Genomic DNA, 23,669 nt, shown 5'->3' with positions numbered 1-23,669 from the left:
AGGGACAGGAAAGCACACGAGAGGTTAAAAGGCCCCGTCCCACCCCTTTCCCTCAGTGTCTTTCCTGTCCCTTCACGGAGGGACATACGAGAGGAGCAGGAAGATTACCTGAGGGCGCAGGGGGATCGGGCGGCCGGTCCAATCCTTCCCCCTGTCAGGATGCCCAGGGCCGACACTTCCCGGTGGGGAGTCCCTCTGCCCCAAAGCCAGGAGCAGGACGTCGCTCCTGGAGAAAGCCGCTCCTCCCGGTGGGAGGCTCTCGGCTCCAGGCCGCGCGGCAGTCGCCCGGGTCCCCGCAGGCAGCGAGCGATGCCGGCGCGACATACAGACCGCGCGGCGGTTGCGGCTGGAAGCGCTTGCCCCGCACGCAGCCGGCGGTGTGGGCGCCGGTGAGAGAGATCCCGGGGCAGCTGGAGCCGGGTCCCCGCAATGGGCGCCGCCATTGCAAGACGCTCGGTGGGCGGGGCTTCAGAACAGGAAGCGGAAGTGGCCGGCGCGCGGCAATGACGTCACGCGCCGATTTGAAAACAGCGCGCCAGCAGCCTGGGCACGCCAGCAGCTCGCCGCATCAGCAGCTCTCACCGCACGCCAGCAGCTCACCGCAGACCAGGAGATCTCCGCACGCTAGCAGCTCACCGCAGGCAACAGCTGCTTCACTGGTATGGACCCAGAGGCGCCAGCCAACAGAGGGGTAAGTGCGCCTGGCGCAATCCAACCCCCACACAGCCTTCCCCGCAGCCCAGGATAACTGACCCGACTATCCCTGTTCTGTATCGTACAGGAGAAGGGTACCCCAGCCCCCCCGACAGAGGTTAAGGACTCGGTAAAGGCCACATCTAAGTCTGTCAGATGCCCGGGTAAAGCTGCCAGACAACTATTCCAAGACTCTCTGCGGACCCTGCACTTCAAGGGTCGTAAGAGACGAGCAGCCGTCCCTCCTGGCCGAGATGCAATCCTTGATTCGGGAGGAAGTACAGGCCTCCAGATCCAGTCTCTCACGGCAGCAGTCCCCTAGTCCGGGGCCAAGCCGGAAGCGGCCGAGGTGGGAGATGGAGCTAGCCTCGGAGACAAGTTCGCCTGAAGGGTCAGACCCCCGGGACTCGGATCCCGAGGAGGGGGAGATCCCGATTGACAGGAGGGACCAAGGCAGGAAATACCTGTTTAAGTTAGAGGACACCGAGGAAATTCCTAAAATCGATGTTCCTGTAGCTAGGGTGACCCGATGGACCGGAAGGCGGATATTCTGTTAAAGAGAACATGGGAATCGGCAGCTGCCCTTACTAAGGTTAACATAGCAGCCACCTCAGTGGCCAGGTCCATGTTCTTATGGGTGGGGCAGTTGGAAGAGCATTTATCCAACAAGACCCCTAGATCTGAGATCCTAGCTTCCCTCCCTCTGATGAAATCAGCCACTGCGTTCCTTTCAGATACATCGGTCGAATCAGTAAGATTCGCAGCCAGAAACAGCTCCCTTTCCAACGCAGCTAGGCGAGCGGTTTGGCTGAAGTCTTGGTCTGGGGATAACGCTTCAAAGGCAAAGCTTTGCTCCATCCCCTTTTCAGGCTCAAGGGTGTTCGGGCCAGCTCTAGATAGCATCCTAGAGCAGGTGTCTGACAAAAACAAGGGGTTTCCAGAAGAAAAACCCAAGCGTCCCCAGTCTTTTCGTAGAGGGTCCTTTTTCAGGAGACAGACCGATTTTAGGAGCCAGGGTAGATCCAACAGGGGCTCCTTTAGAAACACTCAGAGCCAAGTGGGGAGAAGCAAGGCCCCTCTTTTCGCGTCATCCTCCAGGTCTAGAAGGCAATGACGCCATAGGTGTCGGGGGAAGACTGCGACGATTCGCAGCAAGGTGGCGCCAGGTAACCCAGAACCGGTGGGTCCTCAGAACCATCACAGAAGGGTACAGCATAGAATGTTATTCCCCTCCCCCCGACAGATACATCGCCCCCACCGTAGTCCCGGAAGACTCTACCATGTGGGCAGAGGTCATAGTGCCAGTTCCGCAGCAGGAGAGGGGAAAAGGTCATTACTCTTCCCTATTCTCCATTACAAAACCATCTGGCGAGGCCAGAACAATTATAAACTTAAAACCCCTAAATGCCTGGGTGGTATACAAAAGGTTTCGAATGGAATCAATACGCTCAGCGATTCAACTTATAGACAGGGATGCTGTCATGTGTACTCTGGACCTGAAGAGTGCATACTATCAGGTCCCCATCCATTCCGCATCTCAAAGCCTATTAAGATTCGCAATCAGTCTACCATCCCGGACCTGCCACTTCCAGTTCCAGTGCCTTCCGTTCGGGCTGGCTTCGGCCCCCCGAATATTTACAAAGCTGGTAGCGGAGGTGGTAGCCTACTTGAGAAAGCAGGGAGTCATTATAATACCGTATCTAGATGACTTTCTCCTAGTCGCAGGATCAGAAGAAAGGCTCATCCAGGACAGAAGCCGAACGATCAGAACACTGGAGTATCTCGGCTGGCTGATCAACGACCAGACGTCAGACCTAAAACCAGAAAGCAGGAAGATCTTCCTGGGAGTCCTTCTGGATTCAAGAGACAGAATATCCCGGCTACCGAGAAAAAAGCAGCAGACAATTCAAGACAGAGTTAAGGGACTACTGAGACACCGCTCCTCCATAAGAGGTGCAATGGAAGTTCTGGGTCTGATGACGGCTTGCATTCCATGCATCAGATGGGCCCAGTCCCATTCGAGGCCCCTGCAAAAGGAAATCCTCGCAGGATGGAACAGGCGTCAGGATTCTCTCGACGTGCCCATATCCTTACCAGACACGGTAAGAAGATCCCTGCGGTGGTGGATACAGCCCCAGAACTTACAGGTGGGCGTGCTATGGACAACCTCGCCGTACGTGATAATCACCACAGACGCCAGTACGTGGGGATGGGGAGCCCACGTAGAAGGGAGAATTTTTCAAGGAAGATGGCCGGTCAGCATCAGAAGCAGATCCTCCAACTTCAGGGAGCTCTATGCGGTCTGGGAAACCCTGCGTCAGAACCGGTCGGTAGTGAGAAATCGACATGTCCGGATATTGTCCGACAACACAACGGCAGTCTCATTCCTGAAACACCAGGGAGGTCCGAGACATCGACCACTCCAGGCACTCGCAGGTCGAATATTCGCCTGGGCAGAAGAGGTGGTCCTCTCCATAACGGCAATCCACCTAGAGGGTTCTCAGAACGTAGTAGCAGACTATCTAAGCAGACAGCGGGTCAGCCCGACAGAGTGGGAGCTAAACGAAGAAATCTTCCATCAGCTTTGTCAGCGTCGGGGAACCCCCAGTATAGACCTGTTTGCAAACCGGAAGAACTCAAAGGTCGCCAGATTCTACTCCTTGAACCCAGCAGATAACCCGGACGGAGTAGATGCCCTGAGCCAGGCCTGGACGGAACCCCTCTTGTATGCATTCCCGCCACTGGCGCTGATACCGGCGGTACTCAGGAAGATCTGCGAGGACCGCGCGTCGGTGATATTAATAGTGCCATACTGGCCAAAGAGAAGCTGGTTTCCGCTGCTAGGAGCCATGGCAGTAGGAAACCCAGTCGAGCTACCCCTGAAGGGAGATGTTATCCACCAGGGGCCGATTCGCCATCCAGACCCAGCAAGGCTACGCCTCTCGGCATGGATCCTGAAAGGGACATACTGAGAGCAAAGGGCTTATCTGAGCAGGTCATATCCACTCTACTGGCCAGCAGGAAACCGGTAACATCCGCAATCTACAGAAAAATATGGAAGAGATTCTGCCTGGAAAGTGGCAGGTCCGACCTCTCGGCACGTACCCCTGACCTCCCTAGTGTCCTAGACTTTCTGCAGTCGGGATATAATAAGGGGCTTAAACCCAGCACGTTAAAGGTCCAGATCTCGGCGTTGAGCGCCTTCTTCGACTACCCTTTAGCCTCCCATCCTTGGGTGGTAAGATTCAAAAAGGCCACGCAGCGTCTTCGCCCCACAATTAGGCAGCTCACCCCGCCCTGGGACCTCGGCCTGGTACTCAGATCTTTATGTAGGGACCCATACATGCCTAGTGATAGTCCATTTCGACTCTCTCTCGAAAGACGGCTTTCCTCGTAGCCATCACCACGGCCAAAAGAATAGGGGAGATCCAGGCCCTGTCCACCAAGGATCCATATCTCCAGATCAGAGACGATCATATAACCTTAAGATTAGATCCGGCTTTTATCCCCAAGGTAGCCTCTTACCAGAATATAAATCAGGAGATAGTGCTACCATCCTTCTGCAGCAATCCCCGCAATGAGAAAGAACAGCGTCTCCACTCCCTAGATGTAAGACGGGCAGTTATAAGCTATCTAGAGGCCACCAATGACTGGCGTATTGACTCAAACTTGTTCATCCTCTTCGGGGGTAAAAATAGGGGGAGAAAATCCTCTAAGACGTCCATCGCAAGATGGATCACATCAGTAATTTCAGATGCCTACCAGTCGGAAGGCGCCAACCCACCAGATACCTTAAGGGCCCACTCTACTAGGGCAGTTTCAGCCTCCTGGGCCGAGCGCGCAGGCGCCTCAGTCGAGCAGATTTGTAGAGCGGCAACCTGGGCCAGCCTGAATACATTTTGCAAGCACTACAAACTTGACGTGCTATCAGGCCAACAAACCCCCTTTTTTTGAGAAAAGTTCTCCAGGCGGTGATCCCACCCTGAGGAGGTGCTTTGGTACTCTCCATGGTGCTGTCAGGTGGACGTCCTGGAAAATAGGCATTAGACCTACCGGTAATGATGCTTCCAGGAGTCCATCCTGACAGCACGGGTAGTTCCCTCCCTGTTATGTTTTGTTTTGTTAAGTTATGTCATATGATGTAATATGATGATACCATTAAAAGAGTTATAGCATTATCCACGCTGTGGTTCTTGTTAAGTCACTGAGGGAAAGGGGTGGGACGGGGCCTTTTAACCTCTCGTGTGCTTTCCTGTCCCTGTAAGGAGGAGGAGGACGTCCTCCATGGTGCTGTCAGGATGGACTCCTGGAAACATCATTACCGGGAGGTCTAATACCTATTTTTGGGGGTGTTTCTCTTCTAAGTTCACAGGACTACTGCACTGCATCAATGGGAGAATGGATGGAGCCATGTAACGTAAAATCCTTTGTGACAACCCTTTCCCTCCGTCAGGACATTAAAAATGGGTCATAGCTGGGTCTTCCGGCAAGAAAATGACCCAAAATCATACAGCCAAGACAACAAAGGAGTGGCTCAAAGAGAAGCTCATTAAGGTCATGGAGTGGCCGAGCCAGTCTCCAGACCTTAATCCCATAGAAAACTTATGGAAGGAGTTGAAGCTTCGAGTTGCCAAGTGACAACCTCAAAATCTTAATGATTAACCCCTTCACCCCCAAGGGTGGTTTGCACGTTCATGACCGGGCCAATTTTTACAATTCTGACCACTGTACCTTTATGAGGTCATAACTCTGGAACGCTTCCATGGATCCCGGTGATTCTGACAATGTTTTCTCGTGACATATTGTACTTCATGTTAGTGGTAAAATTTCATTCAAATAACTTGCGTTTATTTGTGAGAAAAACGGAAATTTGGCGAAAATTTTGAAAATTTCGCAATTTTCCAACTTTGAATTTTTATGCCCTTAAATCACAGAGATACAGCACACAAAAAACTTGATAACTAACATTTCCCACATGTTTACTTTACATCAGCACAATTTTGGAACCAAAATTTTTTTTTTGTTAGGAAGTTATAAGGGTTAAAAGTTGACCAGCGATTTCTCATTTTTACAACACCATTTTATTTTTAGGACCACATCACATTTGAGGTCACTTTGAGGGGTCTATATGATAGAAAATACCCCAAAGTGACACCATTCTAAAAACTGCACCCCTTAAGGTGCTCAAAACCACATTCAAGAAGTTTATTAACCCTTTAGGTGCGTTCAATTTTTTTGAATATTTAAAAAAAATGAACATCTAACTTTTTTTCACAAAACAAATACTTCAGGTTCAATTTTTTTTATTTTACCAAGGGTAACAGGAGAAATTGGACTGCAAAAGTTATTGTGCAATTTGTCCTGAGTACGCTGATACCTGATATGTGGGGGGGAACGACTGTTTCGGCGCATGGCAGAGCTCAGAATGGAAGGAGCGTCGTTTGACTTTTTCAATGCAAAATTGGCTGGAATTCAGATCGGACGCCATGTCACGTTTGGAGAGTCCCTGATGTACCTAAACAGTGGAAACCCCCTACAAGTGACCCCATTTTGGAAACTAGACCCCCCAAGGAACTTATCTAGATATGTGGTGATAACTTTGAACCCACAAGGGCTTTACAGAAGTTTATAACGTACAGCGGTACAATTAAAAAATCATATTTTTTCCACAAAAATGATCTTTTCACCCCAATTTTTATTTTCCCAAGGGTAACAGGACCCTAAAAGTTATTGTGCAATTTGTCCAGAGTACGCTGATACCCCACATGTGGGGGTAAACCACTATTTGGGCGCATGGCAGAGCTCGGAAGGGAAGCAGCGCCATTTGACGTTTTTGGCTGGAATTGAGATCGGACACCATGTCGCGATTGGAAAACCCCTGATGTACCAAAACAGTGGAAACCCCCCACAAATGACACCATTTTGGAAACTAGACCCCCTAAGGAACTTATCTAGATGTGTGGTGAGAACTTTGAACCCCCAAGGGCTTCACAGAAGTTTATAACATAAAGCCGTACAATTAAAAAATCATATTTTTTCACGAAAATGATCTTTTCACCCTTAATTCTTATTTTTCCAAGGGTAACAGGACCCTAAAAGTTATTGTGCAATTTGTCCTGAGTAAGCTGATACCCCACATGTGGGGGTAAACCACTATTTGGGCGCATGGCAGAGCTCGGAAGGGAAGCAGTGCCATTTGATGTTTTTGGCTGGAATTGAGATCGGACACCATGTCGCGATTGGAAAACCCCTGATGTACATAAACAGTGGAAGCCCCCCACAAATGACAGCATTTTGTAAACTAGACCCCCCAAGGAACTTATCTAGATGTGTGGTGAGCACTTTGAACCCCCCAGTGCTTCACAGAAGTTTATAACGCCCGGGCGTGAAAATAAAAAATTCGTATTTTTTCCACAAACATGATCTTTTAGTCACCATTTTTTTATTTTCCCAAGGGTACCAGGAGAAATTGGACCCCAAAAGTTGTTGTCCAATTTGTCCTGAGTATGCTGATACCCCATATGTGGGATAAAACTACTGTATGGGCACACGTCGGGGCTCGGAAGGGAAGCAGTGACGTTTTGGAATGCAGACTTTGATGGAATGGTCTGCGGGTGTCATGTTACCTTTGGAGAGCCCCTAATGTACCTAAACAGTGGAAACCCCCCACAAATGACCCCATTTTGGAAACGAGACCCGCTAAGGAACTTATCTAGATGTGTGGTGAGCACTTTGAACCCCCAAGGGCTTCACAGAAGTTTATAATGCCCAGGCATGAAAATAAAAAAATCGTATTTTTTCCACAAATATGATCAATTAGTCCCCAATTTTTTTATTTTCCCAAGGGTAACAGGAGAAATTGGACCCCAAAAGTTGTTGTCCAATTTGTCTTGAGTACGCTGACACCCCATATGTGGGAGAAAACTACTGTATGGACACACGTCGGGGCTCGGAAGGGAAGCAGTGACATTTTGGAATGCAGACTTTGATGGAATGGTCTGCGGGTGTCATGTGCGTTTGGAGAGCCCCTGATGTACCTAAACTATTGAAACTTCCCACAAGTGACCCCATTTTCGACACTAGGCCCCCCACGGAACTTATCTAGATGTGTGGTGAGCACTTTGAACCCCCAAGTGCTTCACAGAAGTTTATAACGCTCGGGCGTGAAAATAAAAAAATCATTTTTTTCCACAAAAATGATATTTTTGCCCCCAATTTTTTATTTTCCTAAGGGTAACAGGAGAAATTGGACCCCAAAAATTGTTTTGCAATTTGACCTGAGTAGGCTGATACCCTACATGTGGGGGTAAAACACTGTTTGGGCGCATGGCAGAGCTTGGAAGGGAAGGAGCACCATTTGACTTTTTCAACTCAGAATTGGCTGGAATTGAGATCGGACGCCATGTAGCATTTGGAGAGCCCCTGATGTGCCCAAACAGTGGAAACCCCCAATTCTAACTCCAACCCGAACCCCAACACACCCCTAACCCTAATCTCAGCCCTAACCCTAACCCTAATGGAAAAATGGAAATAAATACATTTTTTTAATTTTATTATTTTTCCCTAACTAAGGGGGTGATAACGGGGGGTTTGATTTACTATTTATGGCGGTTTTTATGTTTGGCGGCTGTCACACGCTAAAAGACGCTTTTTATTGTAAAAATAGTTTTTGCATCACCACATATTGAGAGCTCTAATTTTTCCGTATTTTGACCCACCGAGTCATTTGAGGTCTTATTTTTTGCGGGACGAGTTGACGTTTTTATTGGTACCATTTTCGGGCACGTGACATTTTTTGATCGCTTTTTATTCCGATTTTTGGGACGCAGAATGAACAAAAACCAGCGTTTCATGAATTTCTTTTGGGGGGGGGTGCGTTTACACTGTTCCGCGTGCGATAAAATTGATAAAGCGGTTTTATTCTTCGGGTCAGTACGCTTACAGAGATACCTTATTTAGGTCGTTTTTTTATGTTTTGTCGGTTTTATGCAATGAAAACTATTTTATATAAAAAATAATTATTTTTGCATCGCTTTATTCTGCTATAAGTTTTTTATTTTTTTGCGGATGATGCTGTGTGGCAGCTCGTTTTTTGCGGGACAAGATGACGTTTTCAGCGGTACCATGGATATTTATATGCGTCTTTTTGATCGCGCGTTATTACACTTTTTGTTTGACGGTATAATAAATCATTATTTTTTGCTTCGTTTTTTATTTTTATTTTTTAAGGGGTTCGCTAAAGGGGTTAACTAATGGGACAATTTTATAGGGCGGGTCGTTACGGACGCGGCGATACCTAATATGTGCACTTTTATTGTTTTTTTTTATTTCTAAAAAATGGATTTATTTGGGGGAATATTTTTTTTTTTTCTAATTTATTTGGCGATTTTTTTTTAAATTTACTTTAACACTTTTTTTTATTTTTTTTTTAACTTTATTAAATAGTCCCAGGTGGGACATCACTGTCCTGTGGCAGATTGCTGATCTGTCACATCACTGTGACAGATCAGCAATCTGTCACAGGCAGTGCAGAAGGCTTCCTCATGCCTGCGCTTTGCAGGCACTGAGGAAGCCAGCTTCCTGCAGGCCCCCGAAGGCCCCCGTCGCCATCTTGGATTCGGGGGCCTGCAGGAAAGGAGCCCCCGGCAGCAGCGCTGCACATTGCGCTGCCGTGGGGGGCTCAGGGAAGCACGGAGGGAGCCCCCTCCCTGCCGATGCTTCCCTTTAACCCCCGGTACACCGCGATCATGTTTGATCGCGGTGTGCAAGGGGTTAACGTGTCGGGGGCGGTCCGTGACCGCCCCTGACACATTGTGCCGGGTGTCAGCTGTGATAATCAGCTGACACCCTGCCGCGATCAGCGGCGCTCACCACGTGGGCGCCGCTGATCGCGGTAGACGTACTATCCCGTCCATGGGCATAGGGGCCGGGGTCCCATGGACGTGATAGTACGTCTCATGTCAGGAAGGGGTTAAGAGATGATCTGCAAAGAGGAGTGGACCAAAATTCCTCCTGACATGTGTGCAAACCTCATCATCAGCTACAAAAAACATCTGACTGCTGTGCTTGTCAACAAGGGTTTTGCCACCAAGTATTAAGTCTTGTTTGCCAGAGGGATCAAATACTTATTTCTCACTGCAAAATGCAATTAAATTTATATAATTTATACAATGTGATTTTCTGGATTTTATTTTTTTATTAATCTTTTGCCCAATGTTAAAATTAACCTACCCTTAATATTATAGACAGTTTATGTCTTTGTCAGTGAGCAAGCAAACACGAAATTAGCAAGGGATCAAATAATTGTTTCCTTCACTGTATCCTGTTCTGATCCCGAGATACATCCTGTATTATACTCCAGAGCTGCATTTAGTATTCTACAGACTATAGAGTTGAAGTCTCCCTCATGACCAGCCTTATTTACCCCATTTTATTTGTGTGAATTTTTTTTTCTTCTTTGATGTGCTAATTTATTACTGACCTAATTCTTCTTTCAATACAGGAAATCTTCTATCCTGTCATCTGGTCACTGATATGGCTGCTTTTAGTCTTGGTCATGCCAAACAAGCATTATGAAGCAACACCAAATGATATTCTTAATGAGTTGAACGTTATCCAGGTCTTCACTGTTGGATACACACCGGCAACCAATGTGACAGACAATATCATGACGTTAGCATCTTTGCACTGTATCGATGGTCTTGGCTCAGGTATATATCTGTATATCAAAATCATGAGTAGCCCTGGGGATTTATATGTGCTTTTCACAAATATGGATGGACTAGCTTGGCCCATGCAAAATTTTCGCACATTGGTCATCGGGGGCGCAGGCAACTTCAGCAAAAGCAAGCTGGTCAAATTTAAATGTATTTCATGAGATGATGAACACAGACATGTATTTATATATGTAGATTGGTAATACAATAAATTGTTTTGATAAGTAGAGGCCAAAAAATGTCTTCTGGTTGAGGTGCCACCTGCAGGTCATTGTGTCTTTCTGCAGGTTTATGAAAATGAATGTTTAAACTGTATTTAGTGATAAAATCGTGGATGTGTGGTTTGTTTGGCTGTTTTCTTGCTGAAGGGAGCAAGTTTACCTTTCAAATGGTGTATCGTGTGTGTGTGTGGGGTGAAGTAATGAGCGAAAAAGCAGTGCATGTTTATAAATGTATTGGTAGTGTGCTTTGGGTTACTGTGGTGCCACCTGCAGGTCATTTTTCCTTACTGCAGGTTTATGAAAAGTAATGTTTAAACTGTATTTTGTGATCAAATCGTCGATGTGTGGTTTGTTTGGCTGTTTTCTTGCTGAAGGGGGCAAGTTTACCTTTCAAATGGTGTATCGTGTGTGTGTGGGTGCACTATGAACGGGGATACAAAGGAATCACCGAAAAACAGTGTTTAGAAATAATAGAATAGATTTTCCAGAGGTTGCATTAACTGGAGTGCAGTGGTCCCAAGGTAAGTTCCCTTTACTGAAAGAAATATTAAATAATTTCCCTAAGTCTGCAGGTTGTTACAAGGTTGTTTATGTGAAGTGTCCTTTACTGAAAGAAATAGCAACTAAAGACCCTAAGGCTGCAAGCTTTTGCTTGCCAAGTGCCCTTTTCTAAAACACATATTAACTCGGTAACCCAAGGCTACAAGCTGCAATGTTGTATATGTGAAGTGCTCTTTACTGAAAGAATTATCAGTTAACCCAAGGCTACAGGCTATTCTATGCTAAGTGCCCTTAACAGAAAAAAATATCAACCAAGTATCCTAAAGGCCCTGTTACACGCAACGATATGGTGAACAATATCGTTGCAACATCACCAGTTTGGTGGGAGCTGGTATCCTGAGTAAATAGCGGGTAACTAAGCGCCGCGCTTAGTTACCCTCTGTTTAAAGGTTTAATTACTACACTGACACCAAAGCTGATGCAAATAAGTATATTAACAAGAGAAACAAAACAGATCACTTCCTGCAATAGTAACGAAAACACAGCACAGTATGGAATAATGCAAGTGAAACCAAAACTATAAGATCACTTCCTACAATAGTAATGAAAACACAACACAATATAGAATGATGCAAGTAAAGCAAAATTAACAGAGCACTTCCTGCAACAGATGAGATGGTGATGTTAGGATTCTTTACAGGCCACAGCAGATCCAGAGGCGAATAGTTACACACTAGAAGTCCAGACAATAGTTAAGCACAGACAGCATCAGGGAGACGCACAGAGGACTGAAGACAGCATAACATGGAGAGGCAGAGCACTGAGTAACAAGCAGCAGCAGGGAGTCCAACAGGCAGGAGCTCAGGAGCCAACAGCAACAAAATACTCAGTTAAAGAGGAACACATGTCCCGGACTTAAATAATCAGGACAGGAAGTTCCATGACAAGGCGAGATACAAAACTCCATGTTGGATAAGGGCGAACAGGCACAAAGGAAAGTCCGGCATGCTTACAAAGTTTTTCATCTTACCATAGAGCTGCATTCACAGCTACACTGATTAGTACTGCTGTATAAAACTAGGAAGCATCAGCATGGAGGGTGTTTTATCTCATCATAGAGCTGGATTCACAAGCTAAACTGATGCTTTTGTAGTAAGTGTTTCTCACCATAGAGCTGGATTCACAGCTAAACTACTCAGTACTGCTGTATAATATCATCCATGCTGATGCTTTGTAGTAAGTGTTTTATCTCCACCAGAGCTGGATTCACAGCGACACTGCTCAGTACTGCTGTCAAATGTCTGTATGATCCCATTTTCTAATACGTGTTTTGTCTCACCCCAGTGCTTGTTTCCAAGCTTAGTACTAGTGTATAATATAATTCATGCTGATGCTTTCTAGTAAGTGTTTTATCTTATTGCTACATCTCTCAGTACTGCTGTTTTTTTGTCCTGTGTGCTGTAGCTTCTGAATATGTACTACATGGAAACAGGAGAACAAGAATCCATTATGTTTTTGTGTGTAGTGTATTGGGGACCTTATAGCAGCTAATCTCCACCCATAATCTCAGAGACAATTGAAAATTAGAGTTAGTGCACGGAAATGGTGAAATGTTGTGAATTCTCTCTCTGGCTTCCCTCTGGTGATTACTGAAGATAGTGGAGCTGGTCAGATTGAGAGTTCTCTTTCTGTGCTCCCTCTGGTGGTTACTGGAGGTAGTGGAGCTGATCTGATTGACAGAGGCTTGCCACCTGATAATGAGGAATTGGAGATCTGGGGTTTCTGATTGGGATTTAAGACAGCTGACTTCCTCTATCCCTGCTGGTGATTTTCTTCCTGTGCCTCCTGAGGTCTGATGTCTCCTGCTCTTTCCCCGCATGTTCAGCTAAGTGGTTCATTTGCTATTCTGTTTGGATTTGATCTGGTTTTGTTTATCTCTGCTTTGTGCGGGTCAGCTAGCTCCGGCTGAGGCTGTGCTGAATCATCGCCCATATGTTACTGCATGTGCCAGTTTGTTTTGTCTCCTTTTATATTGGTCTTTTTACTTTGCTTTCAGAATATGCCAGAGTGCTGATATAGTGGGGGACGAAGTCGTGCGACTTCAGTGTTTTTGTGCATCAGACGTGTTGGACTTTTTGCAGGGTTTTTGTGTGATTGCAGACAGTGTCTTTCCTTTCCTGCCCTGTCTAGTCAGTGTGGGCCCCATCGTTTGCTCAGTCTATTTTTCTGCCTGTGTTTGTGATTTCATCTTGTCTCACCGACAATATATGTTTGGGGGCTGTCTATTCCTTTGGGTTCTTCTCCGGTGCAGTTTAAATTTCCCCTTTCCTGGTTTAGGCTTAGCTGGCTCTCCGGCTGTGCCGAGGCGTCTAGGATCATCGTAGGTACGCTCCACGGCTACTGCTAGTTGTGTGGACAGGATAAGGGGTCTGCATCCGCTTAGTTACCAACCTCTCTGGTTTTCTGTGGCTTAGCCTGGCCTGATATCCTCCTCGTTGACCCATTCATAACAGTGAAAAGTACAAGTTATATAATGATCAGAAATAGTGTTATTCCTCCTTTTGATGCACAACAACTAATTCTGAAATGTTTACTGAAACAACAGCAATGCTAGACATTAGTTTTCACCCCAGAGCTGGATTCCCAGCTAAACTGTTCAGTACTGCTGTAAAATGTCTTCTATGATCCCATTTTCTACTAAGTGTTTTATGTTCCTCCGGTGCTTGATTCACAGCTTAGAACTACTGTATAATGTCATTCATGCTGATGCTTTCTAGTACGTGTTTTATCTCACCCCGGTGCTGGATTTACTGCTACACTTCTCAGTACTTCTGTATATTGTGCTACATTGTGCTCCTTTTGAACACGTACTACATAGAAACAGGAGAACAGGAATGCCTTATGTCTTTGTGTGGAGTATGTTGGGGACCTCATAACGGCTAACCTTCACCCACCAGCTCTGAGACAACTGAAAAATAGAATTAGCAGAAGGGTAAATGGTGAAAAATGCAGGATACAATTTAAATAATGATTAGAAATAGTGTTATTCCTCATTCAGACCCAAGATAGCCAATTCCGAAAAGTTTACTGAAATGACAGGTACGCTAGCAACTGTATGATGCCCTACTGGCATGTAGTTTTCTACCCTGTAGATATTGACCGTACATTTTTTCCCTTCAATACAGCACAGAGAGTTGTTTTTGATTTTTCTCATATTCTCCGATTTTCAGATTTAGATATCATCCGTTATCGTAACGAAGACGAGTTACGAGCTGCCAGCGCCTCCTATATACATTTCGTCGGTGTCAAATTTGAAGACTCCATGTCCTACAAGCTTATGTTCTTCCCCTTCTACTTTCCAAAGCCTGCACCGTACATACAAGGTAAGAGGGGATAGTATGTATTCCTAATGTGTTAATCTTCACTTTTTCCCTTTTTTTTTATCACTAGTCTGATTGTTGGGACCAAGGGGAGTATGGTTAGAGACTCCAGTATTTCTGAGCTAGGTAAATGTCATATCGACAGGCCTCTGAGCCAGATGAACACCGTTTTGGCATAGGTTGGGAGTATATTTACTGTATAGGAAAGCGCTTTATTATACAGAGGCACACAGTAAAAAAAATATATATATAATGGGCTGGATAATTTTCTTACTAAGGCTATCAAGTCCTTGATGTCTGCCTAAAATGTGCATCTTATTTGTAGATCTAATTTTTATTTTTCTACCAGACTGTTATTCTTCCAAGTGTGACTCCGTACAGTATCACTATTCAGGATTCACACGGATGCAAGCTTGTATAGATTCTGCCATTATAAAGGTAAGGTCTTCAACGCAAAGGTTAAAGGGAAACGCTTTTCAAAAAGGATATCAAATTACATAAAAGTTTGCAACTACTTTTATTCCTGGGACATATTAGTTATTGCAATCACCTGTACTGGGATGACACAGGATTAGGAACTGGATATTGCTAGCATTTTGTACTAATGACTGGGATAAGAGATAACGCCGAGTCGGACTCTTAACCCCTTAGGTTGTGCAGTCAATGCTGACAGCTGCATCTAAGCAGTTAGCAGCACAATGCTGCTATAGCAGAGAGGTGCCTAAAAATAAATGGATGCATATAATGTAGGTCCTACCTGTGAAAAGTGGTTGTATTATGCAAAAGTAGAAAAACAAACTACAAATTCCTCTTGTTGTAACAGTAACAACCCACAAAATAAAGTTCAAAGTCAATGTCATTTCTACCACATGAAAGTTCAAGAATACATTACAGTTATGACTTTTTTAAATATTGAGATAAAAAAATGGATAGGTGCTATGTCATGAAGTACCAAGCTAGTCTGCGTCCTTATGGGGTTAACTAGTGCAGAGAGACTACCAGCTATATGCGGCAATAGTAAGGTCTAGGGGTGCACTGACTATTTAGTAAAACTTCGAGACTGGAGCAACATCGTATTATTCACAGGTTGCTTTCTCTTCAGCTAAAAACCAACTATTCGGCCTGGGAGGATCTGATGAGAACAAAAGTCGTGGTTATGGAGAAGAAGCCTGTTGTTGAAGTGGACGGTTTCTACCACGCTCTCATGTCCATATGTCTGGTCATGGCTTTCTCACCATTTGGATGTTCTCCGGCAGCTTATATTGTGGCTGAAAAAGAGAAGAAACTAAAAGAATTCATGAAAATATTGGGGCTACATGACACTGCCTTCTGGTACGGACAGGTTTTGTGTTCACTTTAATTGTGTCGATCCATACTAGCATGTTAACTTTATTACATTGCATTACTATCCCTGTAGTGATCCTGAGTTACATCCTGTGTTATACTCCAGAGCTGCACTCACTATTCTGCTGGTGCAGTCACTGTGTACATACATTACATTACTTATCCTGCACTGATCCTGAGTTATATCCTGTATTATACTCCAGAGCTGCACTCACTATTCTGCTGGTGCAGTCACACATTACATTACTTATCCTACACTGATCCTGAGTTGCACTCATGATTCTGCTAGTGCAGTCACTGTGTACATACAGTACATTACATTATGTATCCTGTACTGATCACGAGTTATACCTGTATTGTACCCCAAAGCTGCACTCCCCATTCTGCTGGTACAGTCACTGTGTACAAACATTATATAACTTATCTAGTACTGATCCTGAGTTACATCCTGTATTATGCTCCAGAGCTGCGCTCACTATTGTGCTGGTGCATTCACTGTGTACATACATCACAATATTTATCCTGCATTCATCCTGAGTTGCACTCATGATTCTGCCCTTTTCTATGTCTTTCTTACAGGCTGCCCTGGGTCCTGTTGTACATCATTATCATTGTACTGATATCTTTGCTCATGGCCTTTATAACCACGGTCTTCACCCCATTCAAGCACAGCAGCTGGTTCTTGATCTTTCTGCTGTATGCACTATATGGGATCTCATTGGTGAGTAGCGGACATGCTTTTGGTGCACTTCCTGATATGTCCAGGAATTCTCCCAATTCCACTGGTACTAGTACCAATACTACAGGTGCTGGAACTTTCTTTTCCTTCTTTCCCAGCATGCAGCCTGCCTTTCAGTACCCACTGGCTTGTACTGAGGTGATAGCTGCGTGTTATACTTGTGTTAAGTTGGATAGGAGAGGAGGCGCAGAGAAAAAAAGGAACTTCATGTAAAGAGAAAAGACCCAACTCCACTTCCTGTAGAGAGAAATTACTAATTCCAAACTTCTTATAGAAAGAAAAAAAAACACTTTAGAGGGACAAAAACGGCTCCCACTTCCTTTTTAAAGCAAGGACCCACCCCCATTTCCTGTAGAGAGTCAAAGGCCCACAGCCACTTCCTGTACAAAGACAAAAACCCGCCCCCTCTTCATGTGCAAGGACAAAGACCCGCCCCCTTCATGTATAAGAACAAAGACCCACACCCTCTTCAAGTACAAGGACAAAGACCCACCCCCCCTCATGTACAAGGTCAAAGACCCACCCCCACTTCCTGTAGACAAAGACCCACCCTCTTCTTGTAGAAATGCAGAGACCCACCCCCTCTTCTTGAAGAAATACAGAGATGCGCCCCCACTTCCTTAACGACCGCTGATACGCCTGTTAAGGGTACTTAAACCACAGTGCTGCTTTTTATCAGCGCTAAGGTTCAAGGTTATAGTGCCCCCCAGCGTCAGAATTTCTCTGGGGTCTCAGCTGCCCGGAATAGCCAAGACTCTAGAAAACATGATTCGGGTCGATTTTACCAACCCTGGTGTTGCGATTGCTGTTATTAACGGTATAACGGCAACCGCAAAAAAAAGTTGATTTTCCATTTAATTTCTTTCATCAGAGGAGAGAGAAATAGGGTCCCCACCGGTCCCCCGCTTTTTAATGGTGATGAGGTTTAAGGTTATAGCGCCCCCCAGCTTTGGAATTTCTCTGGGGTCTCGGCTGCCGGGGGTAGCCAAGACCCCAGAGAACATGATTCAGGTTGGTTTTTACCAAGCCCGGTGTTGTGATCGCCGTTATTTAACGGTATAATGGTGACCGCAAAAAAAAGTCCAATTTTCCATCTAATTCCTCTCCCCTCTGATGTGATCGCTCATCAGAGGAGAGAGAAATGGGGTCCCCCGATCACCCCCTGGTACTTCAGTTGTCCCTGCAGGCCTCCCTGAAGTTCGCCTGCTTCTTCTTCTGGGAGAAAATGGTGTGCGCATGCGCAGTGCGCCTGCCGAGATCTGCCGGCCGGCACCCGGTTACAATAGAAGATTTTTTCCTATTGGTTCATTTTGATCACTGTGGTAGACCCTATCACAGTGATCAAAGTAAGAAAATAGTAATTCAAACCCCCCTTTATCATCCCCTTAGTTAGGGAAAAATAATAAAATAAAAAAAAAATATTCCATTTTCCCATTAGGGTTAGAGTTGTGCTAAAGTTAGGGTTGGGACTAGGGTTAGGGTTGGGATTAGGGTTATGGGTGTGTTGGGGTTGGAGTTAGAATTGGGGGGTCTCCACTGTTTAGGTACATCAGGGGGTCTCCAAACCTTGAAAAAGTCAAACGGCACTCCTTCCCTTTCGAGCAGTCATGATCCAGTTTGCTTTCTGCTATCTTTTGTCTGGACTGGTCATGCGGGGGTTAATCCCTCTTCCTCGTTTTGGAGCTGGCTGGGCTATTTCAGTCCTCTGCATCATGCTGTGGTCATTTAACAGACAAATCAAAAGATAAAAGCAAAATGAGCAAATATCCTGCAATAACTAAATAAATAACTAGTAATAGTATATGCATATAACATAGGGTACATAGTTGACATTGTTTTAATTAAAAAAGCATAAAATCCATTGCACCGTGACAAGGTGTACCCAATCGGGACGGACCCTAAGGCCAAGGTCACACTAGTGTAGAATACGGACCAGTGCTATGCTATATATATATATCGCATCGGATGCCATACGCTAGTGTGACCCCGGCATAACTCTTGTAGTTCACCTCAATATGTGTTATCAATATAGATGGGGACAGAAGCAGTGCACTGCAAAAGGGCTTGTTGTTTCAAGCACTCTGACAATATCCATCTATGAAGGTGAGAATAACCCATTAAAGAAGGGTCATACTTCTCTAGCAATTGATCATTCTGAGGATTGCTGGGAGTTGTAGTGTCAGCAGTAAATTATGTGCCAAATCGTCTAACAACTTTATTACTTTTGTTTTCTCTCTCCAGATCCTTTTTGCTTTGATGCTTACTCCTCTTTTTAAAAAAGCCAAACAGGCTGGGGGTATCGCCTTCCTGGCCACTCTGGTCCTCGGCGCTCTTGGCATCTTCATTGTGATGAAAAGCGACTTCCCCAAATCCTTTGTCTGGTTCTTCAGTCCATTCTGTCAGTGCACTTTCATGATTGGGATAGCCCAGGTGAGTGTCGCAACAATAGTGAAGAAACAGATCATTCCCATGTTCCTGTATAGGAGTAACAGTAGAAGATTTGCCCATGTGTATTCATATAGCATCAGCATATTCAACAGCGTTGTACAGATATCATCTCTCACATTGGTCCCTATTAAAGGGGTTGACTCATGTTCCTATCTTCAGAAGCACATCTCTCCCTGGCCTCCCAGGTTCTTGTTTGCCAGAGGTTGATGTGCTCCCGATGATTGACAGTTTTGGGATGGTAGCATAGCAGCTTTGCTTCTACAGCATTGGAGGAGCGCAGGGGAACTATAGATGGACAGTTCCAGAGCTGCACTTACAAGCTGTATTGCAAATAGCTTGCAGGCGCCGCACTCATAAAATGAAGCATGCCCCTGAAGATTGGCAGTTTGGGCCAGTAGTATGGCAGCTTTTTCTCTACAGCATCAGAAGAGTGTAGGGGCACTATAGATGGACAGCTCCAGAGCTGCACTTACAAGCTGTATGGCAAATAGCTTGCAGGTGCCACACTCATAAAATGAAGCATACCCCTGAAGATTGACAGTTTGGGCCAGTAGTATGGCAGCTTTGCCTCTGCAGCAGCTCTACAGATGGGTAGATCCAGCTATCTGGACAGATCCAGAGCCGCACTTAACAGCTTGCAGCCGCTACACTAATAAAATGAGGCATACTCCTGATTGACACTTTGGCCCTGAACTGCTCTTTTTCCAAAACTGTTCTAACCCACAAGAATCCAGCACGATTTGCTCTAGGGGGCTGCACACAGATGAAAACTATCTTCAATTACCTGAGAACCACATCCGTGGGGTGATGATGCCTCAAACTCACTCCCTTTAATTCCCTTGGATCCAGCATCCGGGAGAAGAAGCGAAAATGCCCCGCTATTTGAAACCATGCCTTCCCTTTGTTTATTTTGTGTGGAGGTCAGAGAACCCCTTTTTTCTTTCTGCACCATGTACCATGTAATACTAGGCCTCTTTTTTCTGCATGGAGCCGAACTTCACAGTGTAGAGAAAGAAACATTGAGGAGGAAGCAGGAGTAAAGTAGCCCCTTCATTTTCAGAGGTCACATAGGTTGGACACCAGCAATTCTTAAGGGAATATAGAGATATATCATCACTTACCCAGTAAAAGAGGTATTCCCATTTTAGTATTTCCTTCTTATAAAGTGCTTGTATATTCCATCACCTTCTGATCAGCAGGGGTCCGACTGCGCAGTATGAACACGAAGCCTCGACAGATTCACCACATGACATTTCATCAGATGGCATCTGTTATTCAGATCTGCCAGGATTATCTCTGCCTCCACCGCAGGCGGCTCAGTTGCCCTCGTTCTTGAAATGTTGTCAGATTTTTGCTTGCTGTCAGTGAATGGGAACAGTCTTGTATGCGCCCAGTGACCCCTATAGCCCTTGTCCTGATGCATGAATATAGTTATTCGCTGTCTAAGTAATTCTATAGATTTTAGGCTGATACATTTTACCTGCATTGATACACTGTAGCAAATGGTATATTTGTCGTAACCACTTCCCACAAAAAAGACAAAAACCAATGTTCTTTTTACAAGGCGGGCAGAGGACCTTATCTTACGCTCTCCAGAGCATTAGGTCTCTCGGGCTATGTTCACATGCATCAAATTAATTTTTGCCTAATTTTTTGGGTGCAGATTACTTGTGTGTTTTGTCTACAGTACACATTTAATTGCGTTAGTTATAGTCACAAAAAATGCTTAAAAAATAGTTCCAGTTTTTTTAAGCTTTTCTTTTTTTTCGCTTTCTGATTGCTTTCTATGGGGAAAAAAACACTGAAAGAGTTGACATACTGCAGATATAGCAGATATAAAAAATACTGCAATTTTCCAATTCAGTTAGGAAAAAAAGCACAAGCGTTTTGGAATCTCATTGCTTTTGCTGGTACAATAAAAATCAACTTTTAATTTGAATGAAAAAAGGCTGTAAAAGCGCAACATGTGAACATAGCCCAATACAGCTAGCACCTGTCTGGTACTGCCCTAGGTGGAGATAGCTCCAATTGCAGCAGGTTAACCCCTTAGATGCATCAGCTGAGAGCAATTGAAGCATTTAGACAAGAAGGGGACATGCAAAAATGTAAGTAAAAACAAATATGTATAGAAAAAATATCTACACAAAATGGCTCCTCACAATGAAGGAGAACAGTGTCTCTACTGCTGTATGTTGAAATAACAGTAGCATCCCCTACGCCAGCGAGGCGCTCCCCGAGAATCTCTGACCTTAGATCTTTTAGAAGGCCGATATCCCAGCCAACAACTCTCATATTCTGCAGGCAGTCAGTGGCCACTGATTAGCTGCAGCGGTCGCCTGATGCTTTTGCAGAGGAAGTCAAAAGACATAGGAGCGTTGCCAGTTCGGCATCTGAGTTGGTTTTTTTTTTTTCATTTTACCACCAACCAGGAATGATCAGTTTTCTCGGCAAGGAAGCCATCAATACTCCTATCACTCAGTCGCATTAATACACTTTGTGTTTTACAGGTCATGTTTCTAGAGGCCCATGGGAAAGGTGCCCAGCTATCTAACCTGAAGGACGGGCCGTACCCCCTTATCATTACCTTTATCTTCCTGGTGGTGGACAGTGTCATGTATCTGCTCCTGGCCTCCTACCTCGATCAGATCCTTCCAAGTAAGACGGGTCATACATTTACTACATATCACCAAGTGTTACAATTCTGTCAGTAGTCCGCAAGATTGGAAGGATTTGTATGGTATAGACAGATACAGTAGATAGATACGGTAGATAGATATATAGATAGGTACAGTGCGTTAATGGAATCCATGTAACATTACAGCACATCTCAGTGCGGGTCAATGTTGCACAACCAATAGGAATGCAATGGGGTCAAAGTATACCTGCGTATGTGCGGTTTCAGACTGCAGTTCACGGACGTAATTTTTAATATGGTAAAGGATGAGAACGATTTCGCTCCTGCGCAGTTGCACTTTCTTGCTTGCGGAGACCATCTCATATCTGGCCACTTTTTATTATAGAGTGTGGGCAAATCCCATTACAATTACAATTCTAAAGCACATGAGAACATTAATGTTCGGAATTGGTATTTCTCTATCACTTCATTGGGGGACACAGGAACCATGGGTGTATGCCGCTGCACATAAAAAAAGTTAACTCCTCCTCTGCAGTATACACCCCACTGACTGGCACGAAGTTAATCAGTTTTAGCTTAGTGTCAGTAGGAAGTGGACAAGGGTCTTTCATTAGACCCATATCTACCTAAGTATGCGTCGTTTCTTTTCAGGTACCCGGAGGGATACAGTGTGAATAGTCACTACTGTAACACCACGCAGAGACTATGAGTAAGGCGTGTACTGCCACCCCGTATCCTCATATGTCTAGCAGGCAGGACCACAGCCCCTAACACAAAAGAGTGTTCAGGTGATCCGGACCCTGTCCTGCCTTCGTCCCCCTACCCACTCACCCACCAGAGCCTGTCAGTTTGAGGTGACGTGGACGTCCCGCAAAGTCGGATCTTAGGACGTCCGATTTCCATGGAGTGGACCCGGAGCAAAAGAAGAACATACAAGATTTGGGAGATTATGAAGAAAAATAGGAAAGGAAAAAAGGGGGGATGCCCTTGCCTTGTTTCATTTGGGGTGTTCCCCTTTGGTCCCCCTTTTCCAGTCGCAGTGCTTGGTCTCTGGCCTTGATCTAGCGGGGCATGGGTGTCTTACTCTGTGGCTCGAGTTGTCTGTCTTCTCTTTGTGTCAGGCACAGATTGTTCCGCCAGGCTGGCTGAGCAGCGGCCGTTCGGTGCAGGGCACGTCTCGTGCCTCTTGTGCCTGCGGCTGCGCATTTGGAGCGGTGTTTTTCTGGCCTCCACGCTGCTCCCCCATGCTCCAGCAATCTCCAGCGCTAATCTAGGTCCCGGTTTCGGCCGGGCCTAGCTGCGGCGTTGGCTCCGCTCCCTTTTCCTCATTCTTCAGGTGCACCTTTCTCCCGCCCATCAATTCAGCTGCTTCCTTCCGGTCTGCGGCTAGTCCCGCCCCCCTCGGCCCCTTCTCCCCGCCCCTTCTCCCCGCCGGAGCCAGCTCCATCTTTGCTCCAGGACCCAGTGCTTGGCTCCGCCCCCTCTCCTCCCTGCCTTTCCAGAGTTTATTCTTCTGCCTGTCTTTGCTGGCCTGCGGCTAGCTCCGCCCCTCCTCCTCATCTCCCTCCGGAGCTAGCACCATCTTGCTGCTCCAATGCCCGGTGCTTAGCCCCACCCCCCTTATCTTCCGGTTTTAGCTCGGGCTTTGCAGCAATACAGACGGTCAAAACCACCTTCCAAGGTCTTTGCCCACACAGTGAGTTTGTGGAGATACTCAAGAAGGAAAGTGAGAATCCTACCAGACGCTTTCAAAGAGGGAAGCGCCTCGGCATCCTATATCCCTTCTCCCCTGAGCTGACCGCTAACTGGATGTGTTTCCAGACTGTCAACCAGCACAGTCCTCCCGCTTTCTAACGTAGCATCCCTCAAGGACTCCCAACGACAGGATTATTGAATCTCTGGCAAAGTCAGCCTTTGAAGCAGCTGCTTCGGCATTATGCCCGGCCTTTGCCTCTACCTGGGTCTCAAAGGCCATAGCCAGATGGGCCAAAC

The 23,669-nt window shown here is 45.7% G+C and overlaps 1 protein-coding gene across 1 annotated transcript in view; it reads left to right on the top strand.

Moving 5' to 3' along the window:
- ABCA5 (ATP binding cassette subfamily A member 5) overlaps positions 1–23,669 on the top strand; it is a 244,628-nt gene that overhangs the window by 31,430 nt on the left and 189,529 nt on the right. The window contains exons 3-9 of the mRNA XM_073559971.1: positions 10,196–10,403; positions 14,362–14,514; positions 14,861–14,949; positions 15,614–15,843; positions 16,435–16,576; positions 18,836–19,024; positions 21,550–21,697. Of these exons, the coding sequence (XP_073416072.1) occupies positions 10,196–10,403; positions 14,362–14,514; positions 14,861–14,949; positions 15,614–15,843; positions 16,435–16,576; positions 18,836–19,024; positions 21,550–21,697 (1,159 nt within the window). The remainder of the gene's footprint in view (positions 1–10,195; positions 10,404–14,361; positions 14,515–14,860; positions 14,950–15,613; positions 15,844–16,434; positions 16,577–18,835; positions 19,025–21,549; positions 21,698–23,669) is intronic.

This window comes from Dendrobates tinctorius, unplaced genomic scaffold (assembly GCF_039654945.1).
Source record: "Dendrobates tinctorius isolate UK_male_01 unplaced genomic scaffold, ASM3965494v1 ptg000014l, whole genome shotgun sequence".
In the NCBI taxonomy this organism is placed as follows: domain Eukaryota; kingdom Metazoa; phylum Chordata; class Amphibia; order Anura; family Dendrobatidae; genus Dendrobates; species Dendrobates tinctorius.
The sequence above is the reverse complement of the archived record's forward strand: the minus strand, read 5'-3'. Positions and strand labels throughout refer to the sequence as shown.